We start from the raw sequence: 18016 nt of genomic DNA, 5'->3' as shown, positions 1-18016 counted from the left end.
TTATCAGGATATGAATGTACACTGGAGGCCAGATAAGAGACTCCCAACAAGACCCAGACTGCAAAAGGCAGAGTAGACCCTGTGAGGCTGTAGATGGAGGCTCAGGGCCCATCCCAGGTGAGAAGGGCACCCGGAAGCCATTTCCATGACTTGCTTTGCGAACATTTCTGAGAAAACTCAGCTTCCTGATTCTTTCTCTTCCTCTCCTCCTCCCATAGGACATCCTTCATTTTCCACCATAAAGTTTTCAACAACTCCCTCCTCTGGACATGGGAAAGACAAGGAGCATGTTTAGGTGCAGTGGGGCTGGAGGCACCGGAAGGCTTTTGATTCCTGAGCAGAGGAGCTGGGAAGGGACCACAGGGGACCTGCCCCAGGTTCTCCTTGGCAGTGGTGCTGTAAGCTCACTGCTCTGTCTTAAGAGTAACAGGCGACTGGAGAGGTGACCAGGGAGGGAGGAGTGGGGCCTCCCCTGGAACAGGAGACACTCCCCACAGGACCCTGCATCCCATCCTGAGTGTGTGTCCCCAAGAAAGAACAAAAAGGCCAGGTGCAGTGGCTCATGCCTGTAATGCCAACACTTTGGGAAGCTGAGGCAGGAGGATCACCTGAGGTCAGGAGTTCGAGACCAGCCTGACAAACATGGAGAAACCCCATCTCCCCTAAAAATACAAAATTAGCTGGGCGTGGCAGTGCATGCCTGTAATTCCAGCTACTCAGGAGACAGAGGCAGGAGAATCGCTTGAACCTGGGAGGCAGAGGTTGTGGTGAGCTGAGATCACACCACTGCCCTCCAGCCTGGGCAATGAGAGCGAAACTCCGTCTCAAATAAAAGAAAGAAAGAAAGATAGAACAAAAGAAAGAGAAGAAGCTGCAGAGAACAGGGAAACGACAGATGTGGAAGACAACAGAGAATAGGGTGGGGGCAGAAAAATGTTAGTGTCCTAGAAACAGAAAACAGTCAAACCAATGAGCAACCCATATCAGATGCAGTATTATGAACAGAAGAGTAAAGAATGCAACACGCGCAATGGCTCACGCCTGTAATCCCAGTACTTTGGGAGGTCGATGCGGACACATTGCTTGAGGCCAGATGTTCAAGAACAGCTTGGGCAACACGGTGAAACCCTGTCTCCACAAAAAATTTTAAACATTAGCAGGGCATTGCGGCATGCGCCTGTAGTCCCAGCTACTGGGGAGGCTGAGGGAAGAGGATCACTTGGGCCTAGGAGGCGGAGGCTGCAGACCCTGTCTCAAAAAAAAAAAAAGTGTACAAAACAGTTGGCCGCAAGTCCCACTCAGCAGCCAGACCGCCTGGATTCAAATCCCAGCACTGCCATTCACTAGCTGTAGAACTTGGGCAAGTGGGCTCACCTCTGTGTCTGTTTCCTCACTTATAAAATGGGTAGTGGTAATACTACTACTAATAAAACCTGCCTCATATGGACAGCTTGATTCAAACAAGCAATGCATGTAAGGTGCCCAGCACAGTGCCTGCACATAATAAGTGCTCAATAAATATTACGGGAAAAAATTCTGTAAACACTGTAAAAAAGAAAAGCGTGCCCAGGCCAGAGTGCAGTGACACGATCTCGGCTCACCACAATCTCTGCCTCCCGGATTCAAGCGATTTTCCTGCCTCAGCCTCCTGAGTAGAATATCTGAGACTACAGGCACCCACCACCATGCTCAGCTAATTTTTGTATTTTTAGTAGAGATTGGCTTTCACCATGTTGACCAGGCTGGTCTTGAATTCCTGACCTCAAATGATCCACCCACCTCGGCCTCCCAAAGTGCTGGGATTACATGTGTGAGCCACCATGCCCGGCAGATTTTGCTATTATTAATGACTCAGACTAGGATGACCCCAGGAAAGGCGGCAATGAGGCTAGAAGTTTATTCAACATCTCTGGAGCGAGGTAAAGACCCAAGAGAAGCTTCAGATTCAGATACTCCATGCGCGATGACTAAATAGGAGAGGAGGGCTGCTCAGTGGCTCACCAATAACTCTGGCCTTCCATCAGCCTCTCCAGCCAAGGGTACACCCAGCTTCTTCAATGCATGGCCATCACTAGGGAAGCTGGAAAAAAGGAATACTGAGATATTCCCTCAAAAGACCTTGAACCCATAGTGACAGGGCTTTGGCTTCCAGTAGGCTGAGCCTTTCTCCATCAAGCTGTCTGCCCAGGTAGCAGACAGCTTCACGTATCAGAAAGGGTACCTGCTGAAGAATCAAACCCACCAGGGTTTGAATCCCAGCTCTGCCCCTTAGTAGTACAAAGCCCAGGAGAAGGTCTGGCACTGACACAGAGCCCACCAGGAGGGCACCATCGCTGCTTGGGTAAATGCCGCCTCTGCCACAGGCCCAGCAGCTGGGTGCCCTGACTCTGCCCTAACACACAGAGGGACCACAGACAGGAAAGCCCAAAGTCCAGACTTTCCATGGAAACGGGGAGGTTCCATAGCTCCCAATGCCCCAGGCAACTCCTCTGCCCCCCTAGCACTACCCCCAAGGACAATGAGGCACTGTTTTCCAAAGGGTCAAGACTGCTGAGAAGCTGAAAGAAGACATGTCCAGATTCCAGCAGCAACTGGGCACTGCCAACAGCTGGCTGTTCCCCCTGCTAGAGGATGGGAAGGCAAAGCTACCGAGAGTCTCGCACTGGACACACCCTTTGCCATTTCCTGGGAATGGCCCCTAGGGCAGAGATTGTTAAAGGTAACTATCAATTATTCAGCAGGCCCCAAGGCTCATTCCCCTGGTTAGTCACCAGCACCTACCACCTATTGACGCTTAAGACGACCAGATCTGGAATTGGATGAGTCTGGGTTCAAATCCCAGCATTACCACTAAACTTCCCTGAGCTCAGGTTTCCACATCTATAAAGTGGAGATAAAACACCTCCGTTTCTGAAAGGTTGTGATACAGCTTGTAAAGCGCTGAGTACTGCGCCTGTCTCCCATGAAGTGCATGTGATCATGATTAGACCACAGTTGTGGTCAAAGCCCCAACTAAGTACACTGAGAACATGAACAGAGGGAGAGCAAGCAATCGGGTTAGAAAACACAGTCAGAGTGCATCTCAGTGTTGTGGGAACTCTGTCCAGGAAACTCCAGCCAGAACTCGAACAGAGTGAACTCTGGGCCAAACCAGCATCTAAATAGTAATAAGAAAAGCCACCAAGCAGCCACCCCAAAGCACAAAGTAGAGAGAACACACAGGGAAGGGCAGAACATGCTGTGTTGATATTTTTCTGCTCAGAGAGCTATAAATTTGTAACTTATTAAATTTGTAACTTATTAAACAGCACATGGCAAGTCTGTCATTGGTAGTTATGGGGAGGAGAAGAGTTCCCCATTTTTTATCAGACCAAAAAACAAAGTCACGGAGGAGGTGATGCACCCTCTGGCCTTGCTACTGGACACACCATAAACTCTCCCCTGTGTTAGGGACCAGGAGGCACATGGCTGAGAGCACGCTCAGGAGAAAAATAAAAACAACAGGTCTGGGCTTTGTGTCCACCCTAAGGAAAACAGCTGACAGGCAGTGTGCTGAGCCGCCATCCAGACAGCTGACGGGGCCCCAGTGCAGAGGCAAATTCCTCTCCCTTCCTGCACACCCCATTCCTCCCACCCCGGGCTCTGGTCAGCCAGGCGTGGCTTTCCCCTTGGGAGCTCAGGCCAAGGAAATCGGGCAGCCCGGATGTAAGCAACTGGGCGTCTATGGTAGAAAGCAGCAGAAGTTACAGGTGACAGCCATCACCCAGTGGCAACCCCTCCTTCAAGTGCCCTTGCCTCCTCCCCAGGAAAAAAAGGCTTCTTGGTATACAAGAGCCGCAGATCTAGGAGCCAGGAATTGGGCTTCCAGTTACGGTTTTGTCATTTCATGGCTGTGCAGCCTTGGGCAAGAGAATCAACCTCTCTAAGTCTCAGCTTTCTCAATCTGTAAAAAGGCAGGTGGTCATGATTGCATTGGCTTTAAGGCGGAATCTGATAAAAGGGTTGTTGTGAGGATACCACAAATCGAGGTACAGGGAAGTACTCCACAAACAGCCATTTAAATCCTTACAATCCCCTCTCCCGTATACAGTACTCTCTTTCCTTTCAGAACTCAGTTTCCTGGCCCTAAATGGAAGACTGTCAGAAGACAGGAACTCCGGATTTCCATGGGGGGCTCTACCAAGACTTTCTCAGTCCATGAAACAGCATGGGGACTGCCGGGAAGCCACAGAACTGCACCAGCATTTTAGAAACTGTAACTTTGCTCCCAGTTCCCACTGGGAAAGCACTGAGACTCTTAAATCCTGGATTCAAGGAACATCCCCCAGCCTCCTTCCAGCTGAGCTATTTTTATGTGAAAAAAAAAAAAAATACCTGCCTGGAAGCCATGCCAACCTTGAGCACACTGAAAAAATGGGTGCCAAGCCTGACCCAAAGGTAGAACTACACTTGGCAGCCATCTCACTCTGCAAAACAGGCAGGACCCTACACCACCCCCAGCTCCAGGATCTCAGGGGCACCCTGATCCCAAAAGGAAGCTGGAGGGAAGCAGTCAGGTCCAGCGCCTACAAATAGCCAGTCTTAACTTAGTGCCCGGCGCTGCTTGGTAGAGGTCCATCAGTCCTGTCTGCTGAATCTACTCCTCAGAGCCTGGGACAGAGGAAGCATCAGTGGTCACACAAGCCACCCACAGTCCAGAGAGGAAAGACAAGGCTCCTACAGAGAAGAAACGTGTCCCCCCTCCTCACCTCCCAAGCTCAAGGCCCTCCAGCTACAGGCGTGAAGGGGAGGGAGAGAGAGCGAATCCTCCCACTCCTGCGTTCACGAATCCTCCCACTCCTGCGTTCACGCCACCCAAGGCATTCCTAGAACCCTGACACCAACCCCCTTGGGTTTAGAGTCGCTTCCACGAGATGCTTTCTTTCCCCCTAACACCAGATCAAGACTGGACTGAAAAGAGTAGCCTTGGGGCTCCAATAACAGGAAAACAGTACAACTCTGTTCTGGGCATCCTGTCCTCTTTTACCTGCGCGGCTTCCAGCAGGGCCTGACGCAGAGAGGGTGGAGGGGACCCTGCTAGCCAGGACACGTTCAGGGATGGCCATACCTTGGGGCCCACCTCCCACCTCATTCCCCTGGCATTTCACCAGAATCTGGGGGTGGGGAAAGAATCAGGACTCACCAAATTACCGTTCTAGGCTTAGATACCGCGGAAGATGGACTGGTCTGTGAATTGAGGGGCTGGTCCACAGAGTGGGGAGGGCAGTGAGAGAAAATAAGTGATGGGTCCTTGAAACGGGGTGACCAGATTTGAAGTGGGGGGTCAGGAGAGCAGGCAGACTGGGAAACTTGTCTTTGAAATGGGGGTGTGGTCATCACACGCTCGTCTCTAGCTTTTGCATCTGACTTGTGAAATGAAAGGGGTGGGCTCCGAGGGGTTATCCCTGAAGGGGGGTGCCAGTCTGTGAAGTGGGGGGCAGCCCTGGCGGGACGGGGAGCAGGTCGAGGAAATGAGGGAGCAGCCCATGAGATCGGGCAGCTGCTCCCCGAGTTGGGCGGTCGATCTGTAAGGTGGGGGTGGGGAGAGGTCTGCGAGGTGAGGGTCCCGTAGCTGAGGAGGTGGTCCGCTCCAGGAAGTCCCGTCCCTGCAGCGGACAGGGTGGGTCCCGGAGGGGCGGGCTGGTCCCTGGGGCCCTTCTGGGAGATGGGGGTGGGTCCCCGAGGTCGGGGGTCCAGAGGTGAAGCCGTCCCAGACGGGGAGTGGCTGCTGTGCGGTCGGTGCCGAGGCCGGCCTGGCCCAGGACTGAGGCCCGGTTAGGGATCCCGGCCCCGCGGAGCCCCAGCCGGCAGGGACGAGAGCTGAGGCCGGGGCCGCCGCGGGTGGGATCCCGCGGCCCCCGTCGCTCGCTGGCGCCCGCCCGGCCCGGAGCTGCGCGCCTCTCGCCTCCTCCTCCCTCGGCCTCCCGCTCACTCACCGAGGTCGTCCATGGCCGGACCACGGGCGCCGGCTCGGGGTCGCGCTAGCTGCCCGTCCCGGGGCCGCTCCTCTGTGCCCCGCAACTTTTCCGCCGCGAGCCTTGGCCCGGAACGGAACGCGCCGCCGCCGCGCGCGCCCGCGCCCGCCGCGCGCCCCGCCCCCGGCCGCCCCCTTGTGCACGCGCGCCCCGCCCCCGCCCACCCCCGCGACTTTGCTGACCCCGCCCCCTGCGCACGCTGGTCCCGCCCCCGCCGCGAGCCCGGGCAGTGGGCGTCGCTGGGCGGGGCGGTGGCGCCCCCTCGCGGCTGAGCGGGCAGGTGGGCGGCTCCCAGGCCTCCAGCCACTCCCATCCGTCTTTCTGTCCCTCTCAAAGTCACTTGCCTGACCCTGCGGATGACAAATCCGTCCACAGTCAGCCATGTGTCTGTGCATTCGTCGGCCACTCGGTCATCACATGCCTGTCCACTGGAGAGTCAGTTTTGCCCATCTGTCCGTCTGTCTGTCACCTGTAGGTCACCACCCAGGAGGATCATAAGTCAGTACCAGGCAAGGCCTGGAGCCCGTGGCTGACCTTTCCTGGGGTCGCCCTCTGGATCGACCAGAGGCAGTGCAGCTCGCAGTTCACCCTTTCTGGCCCAAACCCAATACCTGTGTGGTTCCATCTCTCTTAATATTACTTCCACACATCCACCCTCCCTAGACCCTCTTCCAAAACTGCGCATGGGGCAGAGGGTACCCCACATTAGACATTAAAGGGAAAACGACATGAAAGTCACGCCCAGTGCTCCCCCACACTGGGAAATTGGGTAATAATAACAGCTACCATTTACTAAGTGTCTGAAAAGACAGACACTATATAGCTATTCTCTAAATTAATCCTCCTAGAGGTAGTTATTATTATTTTTTTTTTTTTGAGACGGAGTCTCACGCTGTTGCCCAGGCTGGAGTGCAGTGGCGCGATCTCGGCTCACTGCAAGCTCCGCCTCCCGGGTTCCCGCCATTCTCCTGCCTCAGCCTCCTGAGTAGCTGGGACTACAGGCGCCCGCCACCGCGCCCGGCTAATTTTTTGTATTTTTAGTAGAGACGGAGTTTCACTGTGGTCTCGATCTCCTGACCTTGTGATCCGCCCGCCTCGGCCTCCCAAAGTGCTGGGATTACAGGCTTGAGCCACCGCGCCCGGCCTATGTTTTTTGTTTTGTTTTGTTTTTTTGTTTTTGTTTTTGTTTTTGTTTTGTTGTTGTTGTTTTTTTTTGAGACTGAGTCTCGCTCTGTCGCCCAGGCTGCAGTGCAGTGACCGGATCGCAGCTCACTGCAAGCTCCGCCTCCCGGGTTCACGCCATTCTCCTGCCTCAGCCTCCCGAGTAGCTGGGACTACAGGCGCCCCCCACCTCGCCCGGCTAGTTTTTCGTATTTTCAGTAGAGACGGGGTTTCACCGTGTTAGCCAGGATGGTCTCGATCTCCTGACCTCGTGATCCGCCCGTCTCAGCCTCCCAAAGTGCTGGGATTACAGGCTTGAGCCACCGCGCCCGGCCTGTTTTTGTTTTTTGAGATGGAGTCTCACTCTGTCGCCCAGGCTGGAATGCAGTAGTGCAATCTCAGCTCACTGCAACCTCCGCTTCCCAGGTTCAAGTGATTCTCCTGCCTCCTGCTGGGATTACAGGCGTGTACCACCATGCCTGGCTAATTTTTGTATTTTTAGTAGAGACGGGGTTTCACCATGTTGGCCAGGCTGGTTTTGAACTCCTGATCTCAGGTGATCTCCTGCCTCCTGCTGGGATTACAGGTGTGTACTACCATGCCTGGCTAATTTTTTTTTTTTTTTTTTTAAGACAGAGTTTCGCTCTTGTTGCCCAGGCTGGAGTGCAATGGCACACGATCTCGGCTCACCGCAACCTCCACCTCCCGGGTTCAAGCGACTCTCCTGCCTCAGCCTCCCAAGGAGCTTGGACTACAAGCATGCACCACCATGCCTGGCTAATTTTGTACTTTTAGTAGAGGCAGGGTTTCTCCATTTTGGTCAGGCTGGTCTCGAACTTCTGACCTCAGGTGATCCACCCACCTCAGCCTCCCAAAGTGCTGGGATTACAGGCGTGAGCCACTGCGCCCGGCCATTTTTGTATTTTTAGTAGAGACGGGGTTTCACCATGTTGGCTAGGCTGGTCTTGAACTCCCAGGTGATCCGCCTGCCTCAGCCTCCCAAAGTGCTGGGATTACAGGCGTGAGCCACCGCGCCCAGCCTGTTTTTTGTGTTTTTAAGACACAGTCTAGCTCTGTTGCCTAGGCTGGGATGATGAATAAGACTAACATGATGTCTACCTTCTTGAATCTAAAGGTGCATGCAAAAGAGCAAAGTGGCTAGCATAAAGGATGAGTAGGCGGGGCGCGGTGGCTCAAGCCTGTAATCCCAGCACTTTGGGAGGCCGAGATGGGTGGATCACAAGGTCAGGAGATCGAGACCATCCTGGCTAACCCGGTGAAACCCCGTCTCTACTAAAAAATACAAAAAACTAGCCGGGCGAGGTGGCAGGCGCCTGTAGTCCCAGCTACTCCGGAGGCTGAGGCAGGAGAATGGCGTGAACCCGGGAGGCGGAGCTTGCAGTGAGCTGAAATCCGGCCACTGCACTCCAGCCTGGGTGACAGAGCGAGACTCCGTCTCAAAAAAAAAAAAAAAAAAGGATGAGTAGCCACGCACCACTCCCAGCTGTGTGGAATAGCATGTGCACAGGTCTGTAGACAAGACATTTAATATTGACCACAAGCCTAGGAGATGAGCACTGTTAGCACCTTTTACAGCTGGAAGAGTTGAGAGTCAGAGAGGTTGAGTTATCCAAGGTCATACAGCTAATAAGTAAGGAAACTGAGATTTGAACCTGGGGAGGCTTATGCCAAGGCCTGGTTATGAAACGGCTAAGTGAAACTGCTACGACTTAGACCAACCCCAGGGCATACACTACTTCTCCAAAGGTCTAAAACCTTTCTTTTTCAAAGCTGTGTGGTCTGGAAATGCCGAGGTACCCATTGAATGAGCAAGTTTCTCATTGGTACGTGGAGTTCTAAAGAGAACTGAAGCTTCAGAGGTCAGTGCTGGTGAACTTGAACACTCAGGTCCCCACCAGAGATTTCCTCATGTAAATCATTCCTAAACCCCCATTTCCTCCCTGGCTTCCTTCTTCCCTTGAACTCTCACCCTACAGCAATTAAACTTGGTGTCTAGTTCAGGCTGCTACAACAAAATACTATAGACCGAGTGACTTATAAACAACAGAAATCTACTTTTTCACAGTTCTGAGGCTGAAAGTTCAAGATCAGGGTGCTAGCACAGTCAGGTTCTGGGGAGGGCCCTCTTCCGGGTGGCAGACTGTTGACTTCTTGTATCCTTACATGGCTCAAAGAGGGCAAGACAGCTCTCTGGGTTCCCTTTTATAAAGGCACTAACTAATCTCTTTCGTGAGGGCCTCGCCCTCATGACCTAATCACCTCTCGAGGCCTCACCTAACACCATCGAATTGAGATTAGATTTCAATATATGAATTTTCAAGGATATGAACATTCAGTCCCTTGCATTTGATAAAATCAATCAGGTTTTTTCATTCTTCCTAAAGATTAAATGACATTAACAGAGCAGATGGACAACCCTATGACTTCTTGCTAGTGGTTCCTCTTGGGCAATTTACTCTGTGTCTCAGTTTCTTCCCCTATAGAAAAGTTAATAGTAGCTGCCTCTCAGAGTCCTCAGGACTAAATAAGAAACTACACACCTAGTACTTAGAATGGTCCTTGTCACCACAAAATAACACTCTTGACTCAGCACTAGAAACAGAACTTGACCTGGCCGGGCACAGTGGCTCACACCTGCAATCCCAGCACTTTGGGAGGCCAAGGTGGGCGGATCACTTGAGGTCAGGAGTTCAAGACCAGCCTGGCCAACATGGTGAAACTCCGTCTCTACTGAAAATACTGCAAATACAAAAAGTTAGCCAGGCATGGTGGCAAGTGCCTGTAATCCCAGCTACTCAGGAGGCTGAGGCAGGAGAATCACTTGAACCCGGGAGGCTGAGGTTGCAGTGAGCCGAGATCGCGCCATTGCACTCCAGCCTGGGGAACAAGAGCAAAACTCCATCTCAAAGAAAGAAAAAAAGAAAGAAACAGAACTTGACTGGTCACCATGGCTCACACCTGTATTCCCAGCACTTTGGAAGGCCAAGGTGGGCGGATCACTCGAGGGAGTTCGAGACCAGCCTGGCTGACATGGTGAAACACCATCTCTACTAAAAACATAAATTAGCTGGGCATAGTGGTATGCACCTGTAATTCCAGCTGCTCGGGAGGCTGAGGCAGGAGAATCACCTGAACCCAGGAGGGAGGTTGCAGTGAGTCAAGATCACACCACTGCACTCCAGCCTGGGTGACAGAATGAGACTCTGTCAAAAAAAAAAAAAAAAAAAAAGAAAGAAAGGAGGCCGGGCGTGGTGACTCACACCTGTAATCCCAGCACTTTGGGAGGCGGAGGCAGGCAGATCACAAGGTCAGGAGATCGAGACCATCCTGGCTAACACAGTAAAATCCCGTCTCTACTAAAAATGCAAAAAAATTAGCCGGGGGTGGTGGTGGGTGCCTGTTGTCCCAACTGCTGGGGAGGCTGAGGCAGGAGAATGGTGTGAACCCGGGAGGCGGAGCTTACAGTGAGCTGAAATCGCGCCACTGCACTCCAGCCTGGGTGACAGAGCAAGACTCTGTCTCAAAAAAAAACAACAAAAAAAAAAAAAAAAAAAAAAGAAGGAAGAAAGGAGGGGAAAAGAAACAGAATGCAAGCCAGATATGCAATCAAAACTTTTCTTTTTTTTTTTTTTTTGAGACAGAGTCTCACTCTGTCACCCAGGCTGGAGTGCAGTGGCGTGATCTCAGCTCATTGCAACCTCCGCCTCCCGAGTTCAAGCGATTCTCCTGCCTCAGCCTCCCGAGCAGCTGGGATTACAGGTGCATACCACTATGCCCAGCTAATTTATGTTTCTTCCTTCTTATTTTTTCTTCCTTTCTTCCTTCTTATTTTTTTTTTTTTTGTTGTTGTTGTTGTTTTTTGAGACAGAGTCTTGCTCTGTCACCCAGGCTGGAGTGCAGTGGTGCGATTTCAGCTCACTGTAAGCTCCGCCTCCCGGGTTCACACCATTCTCCTGCCTCAGCCTCCCCAGCAGTTGGGACAACAGGCACCCACCACCACGCCCGGCTAATTTTTTTGCATTTTTAGTAGAGACGGGATTTTACTGTGTTAGCCAGGATGGTCTCGATCTCCTGACCTTGTGATCTGCCTGCCTCCGCCTCCCAAAGTGCTGGGATTACAGGTGTGAGCCACCACGCCCGGCCTCCTTTCTTTCTTTTTTTTTTTTTTTTTTGACAGAGTCTCATTCTGTCACCCAGGCTGGAGTGCAGTGGTGTGATCTTGACTCACTGCAACCTCCCTCCTGGGTTCAGGTGATTCTCCTGCCTCAGCCTCCCGAGCAGCTGGAATTACAGGTGCATACCAGGCACCCGCTATCACACTCGGCTAATTCTTATAGTTTTTAAAGTAGAGATGGGGTTTCACCATGTTGGCCAGGCTGGTCTTGAACTCCTGACCTCAGGTGATCCCACCTGCCTCACCTCCCAAAGTGCTGGGATTGCAGGTGTGAGCCACCGTGCCCGGCCCAATCAAAACTTTTTTAGCCAAGTGCAATGGCATATGACTGTAGTCCCATCTACATGGGGTACTGAGGCAGGAGGATTGCTTGAGTTTAGGAGTTTGAGTCCAAACTGGGAAACCAGCAAGACCTCCTCTCTAAAAAAGATCTTTAGGCCGGGCGCGGTGGCTCAAGCCTGTAATCCCAGCACTTTGGGAGGCCGAGACGGGTGGATCACGAGGTCAGGAGATCGAGACCATCCTGGCTAACACAATGAAACCCCGTCTCTACTAAAAATACAAAAAAATTAGCCGGGCGAGGTGGCGGGCGCCTGTAGTCCCAGCTACTCGGGAGGCTGAGGCAGGAGAATGGCGTAAACCCGGGAGGCGGAGCTTGCAGTGAGCTGAGATAGCGCCACTGCACTCCAGCCTGGGCGACAGAGCGAGACTCTGTCTCAAAAAAAAAAAAAAAAAAAAAGATCTTTAAAAAATGAAAGAGGGAGGCTGAGATGGGCAGATCACGAGGTCAGGAGATCGAGACCATCCTGGCTAACACGGTGAAATCCGTCTCTACTAAAAATACAAAAAATTAGCTGGGCGCGGTGGCCAGCGCCTGTAGTCCCAGCTACACGGGAGGCTGAGGCAGGAAAATGGCGTGAACCCGGGAGGCAGAGCTTGCAGTGAGCCGAGATCGCGCCACTGCACTCTGCCTGGGTGACAGAGCGAGACTCCATCTCAAAATAAGTAAATAAATAAATAAAAGAAACAGGCCAGGCACAGTGGCTCATGCCTGTAATCCCAGCACTTTGGGAGGCCCAGATGGGTGGATTACCTCAGGTCAGGAGTTCGAGACCAGCCTGACCAACATGGTGAAATCCCATCTCAACTAAATATACAAAATTAGCCAGGTGTGGGGGTGCACACCTATAATCCCAGCTACTTGGGAGGCTGAGTCAGGAGAATCACCTGAACCCGGGAGGCGGAAGTTGCAGTGGGCCACGATCATGCTACTGCACTCCAGCCTGGCTTACAAGAGCAGAAGTCCATCTCAAAACATAAAAAATAAAAAAATATGGCTGGACGCAGTGGCTCATGCCTGTAATCCCAGCACTTTAGGAGGCTGAGGTGGGCAGATCACCTGAGGTCAGGAGTTCAAGACCAGCCCGGCTAACAGCCTGATCTACTAAAAACACAAAAATTAGCCGGGCATGGTGGTGGGCACCTGTAATCACATCTACTCCAGAGGCTGAGGCAGGAGAATCGCTTGAACCTGGGAGGTGGAGTTTGAAGTGAGCCAAGATCATGTCACTGCACTCCAGCCTGGGGGACAGAGTGAGACTCCATCTCAAAATAAATAAATAAATAAATAAAAGAAATAGATAAAATTAATATTAATGGTATATTTTATGTAATTCAATATATCCTCAATGTTGGCCAGGCACGGTGGCTCACACCTGTAATCCCAGCCCTTTGGGAGGCCAAGGCGGGCGGATCACGAGGTCAGGAGATCAAGACCATCCTGGCCAACATGGTGAAACCCCGTCTCTACTAAAAATACAAAAATTAGCTGGTGGCATGTGCCTGTAATCCCAGCTACTAGGGAGGCTGAGGCAGGAGAATCGCTTGAACCAGGGAGTCGGAGGTTGCAGTGAGCTGAGATCTCACCACTGCACTCTAGCCTGGTGACAAAGCAAGATTCTGTCTCAAAAAAAGAAAAAAAAATCCTAAATGTTATCATTTCAACTTGTAATCAATATAACAAAATATCAGTGAGATATCTTACTCTTTTTTTGTATGAAGTTCTTCAAAATCCAATGTGTATTTTACACGTACAGCACATCTCAATCCAAATAGCTACATTTCTTTTCTTTTCTTTTTTTTCTTTTTTGAGACAGAGTCTCACTCTGTTGTCCATGCCGGAGTACAGTGATGAGATCTAGACTCACTGCAGCTTAAATCTCCCAGGCTCAAATGATCCTCCCATCTCTGCCTCCTGGGCAGCTGGGACTACAGGCACACATCACCGCACCTGGCTAATGTTTTGTATTTTTAGTAGAGATGAGATTTTGCCATGTTGCCCAGGCTGGTCTGGAACTCCTGGGTTCAAGCCAACCGCCCACCTCTACCTCTCAAAGTGTTGGGATTACAGGCATAAGCCACTGCATCTGGCCCAGCTAGCCACATTTTTTTTTTTTTTTTTGAGATGGAGTCTTGCTCTGTTGCCCAGGCTGGAGTGCAGTGGTGCAATCTCGGCTCACTGCAAGCTCCGCCTCCCGGGTTCACACCATTCTCCTGCCTCAGCCTCCCGAGTAGCTGGGACTACAGGCGCCCGCCACTGCGCCTGGCTAATTTTTTCTATTTTTAGTAGCGACGGGGTTTCACCATGGTCCCGATCTCCTGACCTTGTGATCCACCCGCCTCGGCCTCCCAAAGTGCTGGGATTACAGGCGTGAGCCACCGCGCCCGGCCGTTAGCCACATTTTAACTACTCAGTAGTCACATGTGGCTAGCGGCTACCGCATTGAACAATACAGTTTTAAATGTCAACTATCATTATTGGCCGGGCGCGGTGGCTCAAGCCTGTAATCCCAGCACTTTGGGAGGCCGAGGCGGGTGGATCACGAGGTCAGGAGATTGAGACTATCCTGGCTAACATGGTGAAACCCCGTCTCTACTAAAAATACAAAAAACTAGCCGGGCGTGGTGGCGGGCACCTGTAGTCTCAGCTACTTGGGAGGCTGAGGCGGGAGAATGGCGTGAACCCGGGAGGCGGAGCTTGCAGTGAGCCGAGATCACGCCACTGCACTCCAGCCTGGGAGACACAGCGAGACTCCGTCTCAAAAAAAAAACAAAAAAAAAAACAAAAAAAAAAACTATCATTATTTTGGGTTATTTTATTTTATTTTTTTGAGATGGAGTCTCGCTCTGTCACCCAGGCTGTAGTGCAATGGCATGATCTCAGCCCACTGCAACCTCTGCCTCCCGGGTTCAAGCCATTCTCCTGCCTCAGCCTTCGGAGTAGCTGGGATTACAGGCGTGTGCCACCACACCCGGCTAATTTTTGTATGTTTAGTAGAGATGGGGTTTCACCATGTTGGCCAGGGTGGTCTCAAATGCTTGATCTTGTGATTCACTCACCTTGGCCTCCCAAAGTGCTGGGATTACAGGGGTGAGCCACTGTGCCCAATCTATTTTGGGGGTTTTAACCTAAAAACCATTTCCTCAGAAAACTGTTCCCTGACCTGCTGAACTATGTCAGCTCTGTTATTAAAATCTTTTTTGGGGCCAGGCGCAGTGACTCACCCCGGTAATCAGCACTTTGGGAGGTGAGACAGATGAATCACCTGAGGTCAGGAGATCAAGGCCAGCCTGGCCATCACGGTGAAACCCCTCATCTCCACCAAAAATACACAAATTAGCCAGGCATGGTAGCATACACCTGTAATCCCAGCTACTCAAGAGGTTGAGGCAGGAGACTCACTCAAACCCGGGAGATGGAGGCTGCAGTGAGCCGAGATCGTGCCATTGCACTTTAGCCTGGGCGACAGAACAAGACTCCCTCTCAAAAAAAATAAAAATAAGTAAATAAAAATAAGTTAATAAAAATAAAAATAAAATCTTTTTTTTTTTTTTTAGCATTCTTTTTTTTTTTTTTTTTTTTTTTTTGAGACGGAGTCTCGCTCTGTCGCCCAGGCTGGAGTGCAGTGGCGCGATCTCGGCTCACTGCAAGCTCCGCCTCCCGGGTTCACGCCATTCTCCTGCCTCAGCCTCCCGAGTAGCTGGGACTACAGGCGCCCACAACCGCGCCCGGCTAATTTTTTGTATTTTTAGTAGAGACGGGGTTTCACCGTGGTCTCGATCTCCTGACCTTGTGATCCGCCCGCCTCGGCCTCCCAAAGTGCTGGAATTACAGGCGTGAGCCACCGCGCCCGGCCTTTTTTAGCATTCTAGAAGCACTCATCATGATTATCATTAAATAATTCCGGACAGGCACAGTGGCTCACACCTGTAATCCCAGCAATTTGGGAGGCTGAGGCGGGCAGATAATGAGGTCAGGAGATGGAGACCATCCTGGCCAACATGGTGAAACCCCGTCTCTACTAAAAATACAAAAATTAGCCGGGCGTGGTGGCACTTGTCTGTAGTCCCAGCTACTCGGGAGGCTGAGGCAGGAGAATGGCGTGAACCCAGGAGGCGGAGGTTACAGTGAGCCGAGATTTCACCACTGCACTCCAGCCTGGCGACAGAGTGAGACTCCGTCTCAAAAATAATAATAATAATTATAATAATTCCTATTCACTTGTTATTTGTGTTTGTCTCCTTAGACTCCAGCCTTCAGAAAGGTGGAGGCCATTTGCTCATTGTTCTATCCCAGTGCTGGCATACAACAGGTGCTCAATAAACATCTGTTGGGTGAATAACATTTATTAAGCACACACTTAATGAATTAGCCTTAGCACTGCATTAACTGAAGTTGGGAAGAAAGAGGTTAAGAGGAAAAAAAGCGGCTGGGCATGGTGGCTCACACCTGTAATTCCAGCACTTTGGGAGACCGAGGCAGGTGGATCACCTGAGGTCAGGAGTTCAAGACCAGCCTGGCCAACATGCCGAAACCCCGTCTCTACTTAAAATACAAAAAGTACCTGGGCATGGTGGCATGTGCCTGTCATCCCAGCTGCTAGGGGGCTGAGGCAGGAGGATCGTTTGAACCTGGAAGGTGGAGGTTGCACAAGCCACTGCATTCTAGTCTGGGCAACAGAGCGAGACTCTGTCTCAAAAAAAAAGAAAAAAAGCAGATTTAGAAGAGTCAGTTCCAGAGCTTACAACATAGATGTTGACATTTTCTTTTTTTTTTTTTTTTTTTTTTTGAGACGGAGTCTCACTCTGTCGCCCAGGCTGGAGTGCAGTGGCCGCATCTCAGCTCACTGCAAGCTCCGCCTCCCGGGTCTACGCCATTCTCCTGCCTCAGCCTCCTGAGTAGCTGGGACTACAGGCACCCGCCACCTCACCTGGCTAGTTTTTTGTATTTTTTAGTAGAGACGGGGTTTCACCGTATTAGCCAGGCTGGTCTCGATCTCCTGACCTTGTGATCCGCCCGTCTCGGCCTCCCAAAGTGCTGGGATTACAGGCTTGAGCCACCGTGTCCGGCCCGACATTTTCTTTACAAAAGCAATAGTTGGTTATTGTAGGAAAACGTCTCAAAAAGTCAAATAAATGGCCAAGCACAGTGGCTCACACCTGTAATCCTAGCACTTGGGAGGCTGAGGCAGGAGGATCACTTGAGCTCAGGAGTTCGAGACCAGCCTGGGCAACATAGTAAGACCTCTTCTTGGCCGGGCGTGGTGGCTCAAGCCTGTAATCCCAGCACTTTGGGAGGCCGAGATGGGCAGATCACGAGGTCAGGAGATCGAGACCATCCTGGCTAACACGGTGAAACCCTGTCTCTACTAAAAAAAATACAAAAAACTAGCCGGGCGAGGTGGCAGGCGCCTGTGGTCCCAGCTACTCGGGAGGCTGAGGCAGGAGAATGGCGTAAATTCGGGAGGCGGAGCTTGCAGTGAGCTGAGATCCGGCCACTGCACTCCAGCCTGGGCGACAGAGCGAGACTCCGTCTCAAAAAAAAAAAAAGACCTCTTCTTTATTTTTATTTTATTTTTTATTGGATTTCCTTTCAGATTCAGACCTACAGATATCTTTTAAAGTAAAAAACTTATTTTAAAATGAATAAACTAAGATGAAAATTAAAATCCATAATCCAAAAATAAAAAGAATGACCAGTTGTATGTTTTCCAGAGCGTTCTCTTACACACAAAAAACATACACACAATGTTTTTAGATATAAAACATTAAATATGTATTTGAATATTTTTGTACATTGTTTTGAAACTTGGTTTTCTCATTTACCCATTTATCACTACTTTGTTTTTTGTTTGGGTTTTTTTTTTTGGGGACAGGGTCTCCCTCTGTCACCCAGGCTGGAGTACAGTGGTGCAAACACGGCTACTGCAGCCTTGACCTCCCAGGCTCAAGTGATCTTCCCACCTCAGCCTCCTGAGTAGCTGGGACTACAGGTGTGCGCCACCACATCTAGTTATTGTTTTAAATTTTTTGTAGAGATGGGGGTCTCCCTATGTTGTCCAGCCTGTTCTCGAACTCCTGGGCTCAACCAGTCGTCCAGTCTTGGCCTCCCAAAGTGGTGGAATTACAAGCATGAGCCACTGTGGCCAGCCCAGCGTGAGCCTCTTTTCATGGCATTTAACATTTTTCTGAAACATCAATTCCTTGAGTAAAACAGCATTGCATTGTATAATTGTACCAGGATTTACTTAACCAATCTCCTGATAAAATTTAGTTAGTTCCAAATTTTCACTACAATCAGCAATGC

General features: G+C 51.0%; 1 protein-coding gene across 8 annotated transcripts in view; it reads right to left on the bottom strand.

The window, feature by feature from the left end:
• LOC105494778 (paxillin) overlaps positions 1 to 6117 on the bottom strand; it is a 57753-nt gene extending 51636 nt beyond the window's left edge. For 4 of the 8 annotated variants that reach the window (XM_011763597.2, XM_071070974.1, XM_011763637.2 and 1 more), the window contains exon 1: positions 5976 to 6117. In XM_011763597.2, the coding sequence (XP_011761899.2) occupies positions 5976 to 5988 (13 nt within the window). In that variant the 5' untranslated portion in view covers positions 5989 to 6117. The remainder of the gene's footprint in view (positions 1 to 5975) is intronic. The other 4 variants (XM_011763586.3, XM_011763620.3, XM_011763628.2 and 1 more) reach the window with 4 other exon arrangements.
• Between the last annotated feature and the right edge of the window lie 11899 nt (positions 6118 to 18016).

Source organism: Macaca nemestrina, chromosome 10 (assembly GCF_043159975.1).
Source record: "Macaca nemestrina isolate mMacNem1 chromosome 10, mMacNem.hap1, whole genome shotgun sequence".
NCBI classification, from domain to species: Eukaryota; Metazoa; Chordata; class Mammalia; order Primates; family Cercopithecidae; genus Macaca; species Macaca nemestrina.
This window is presented reverse-complemented; position numbering and strand designations above follow the sequence as displayed.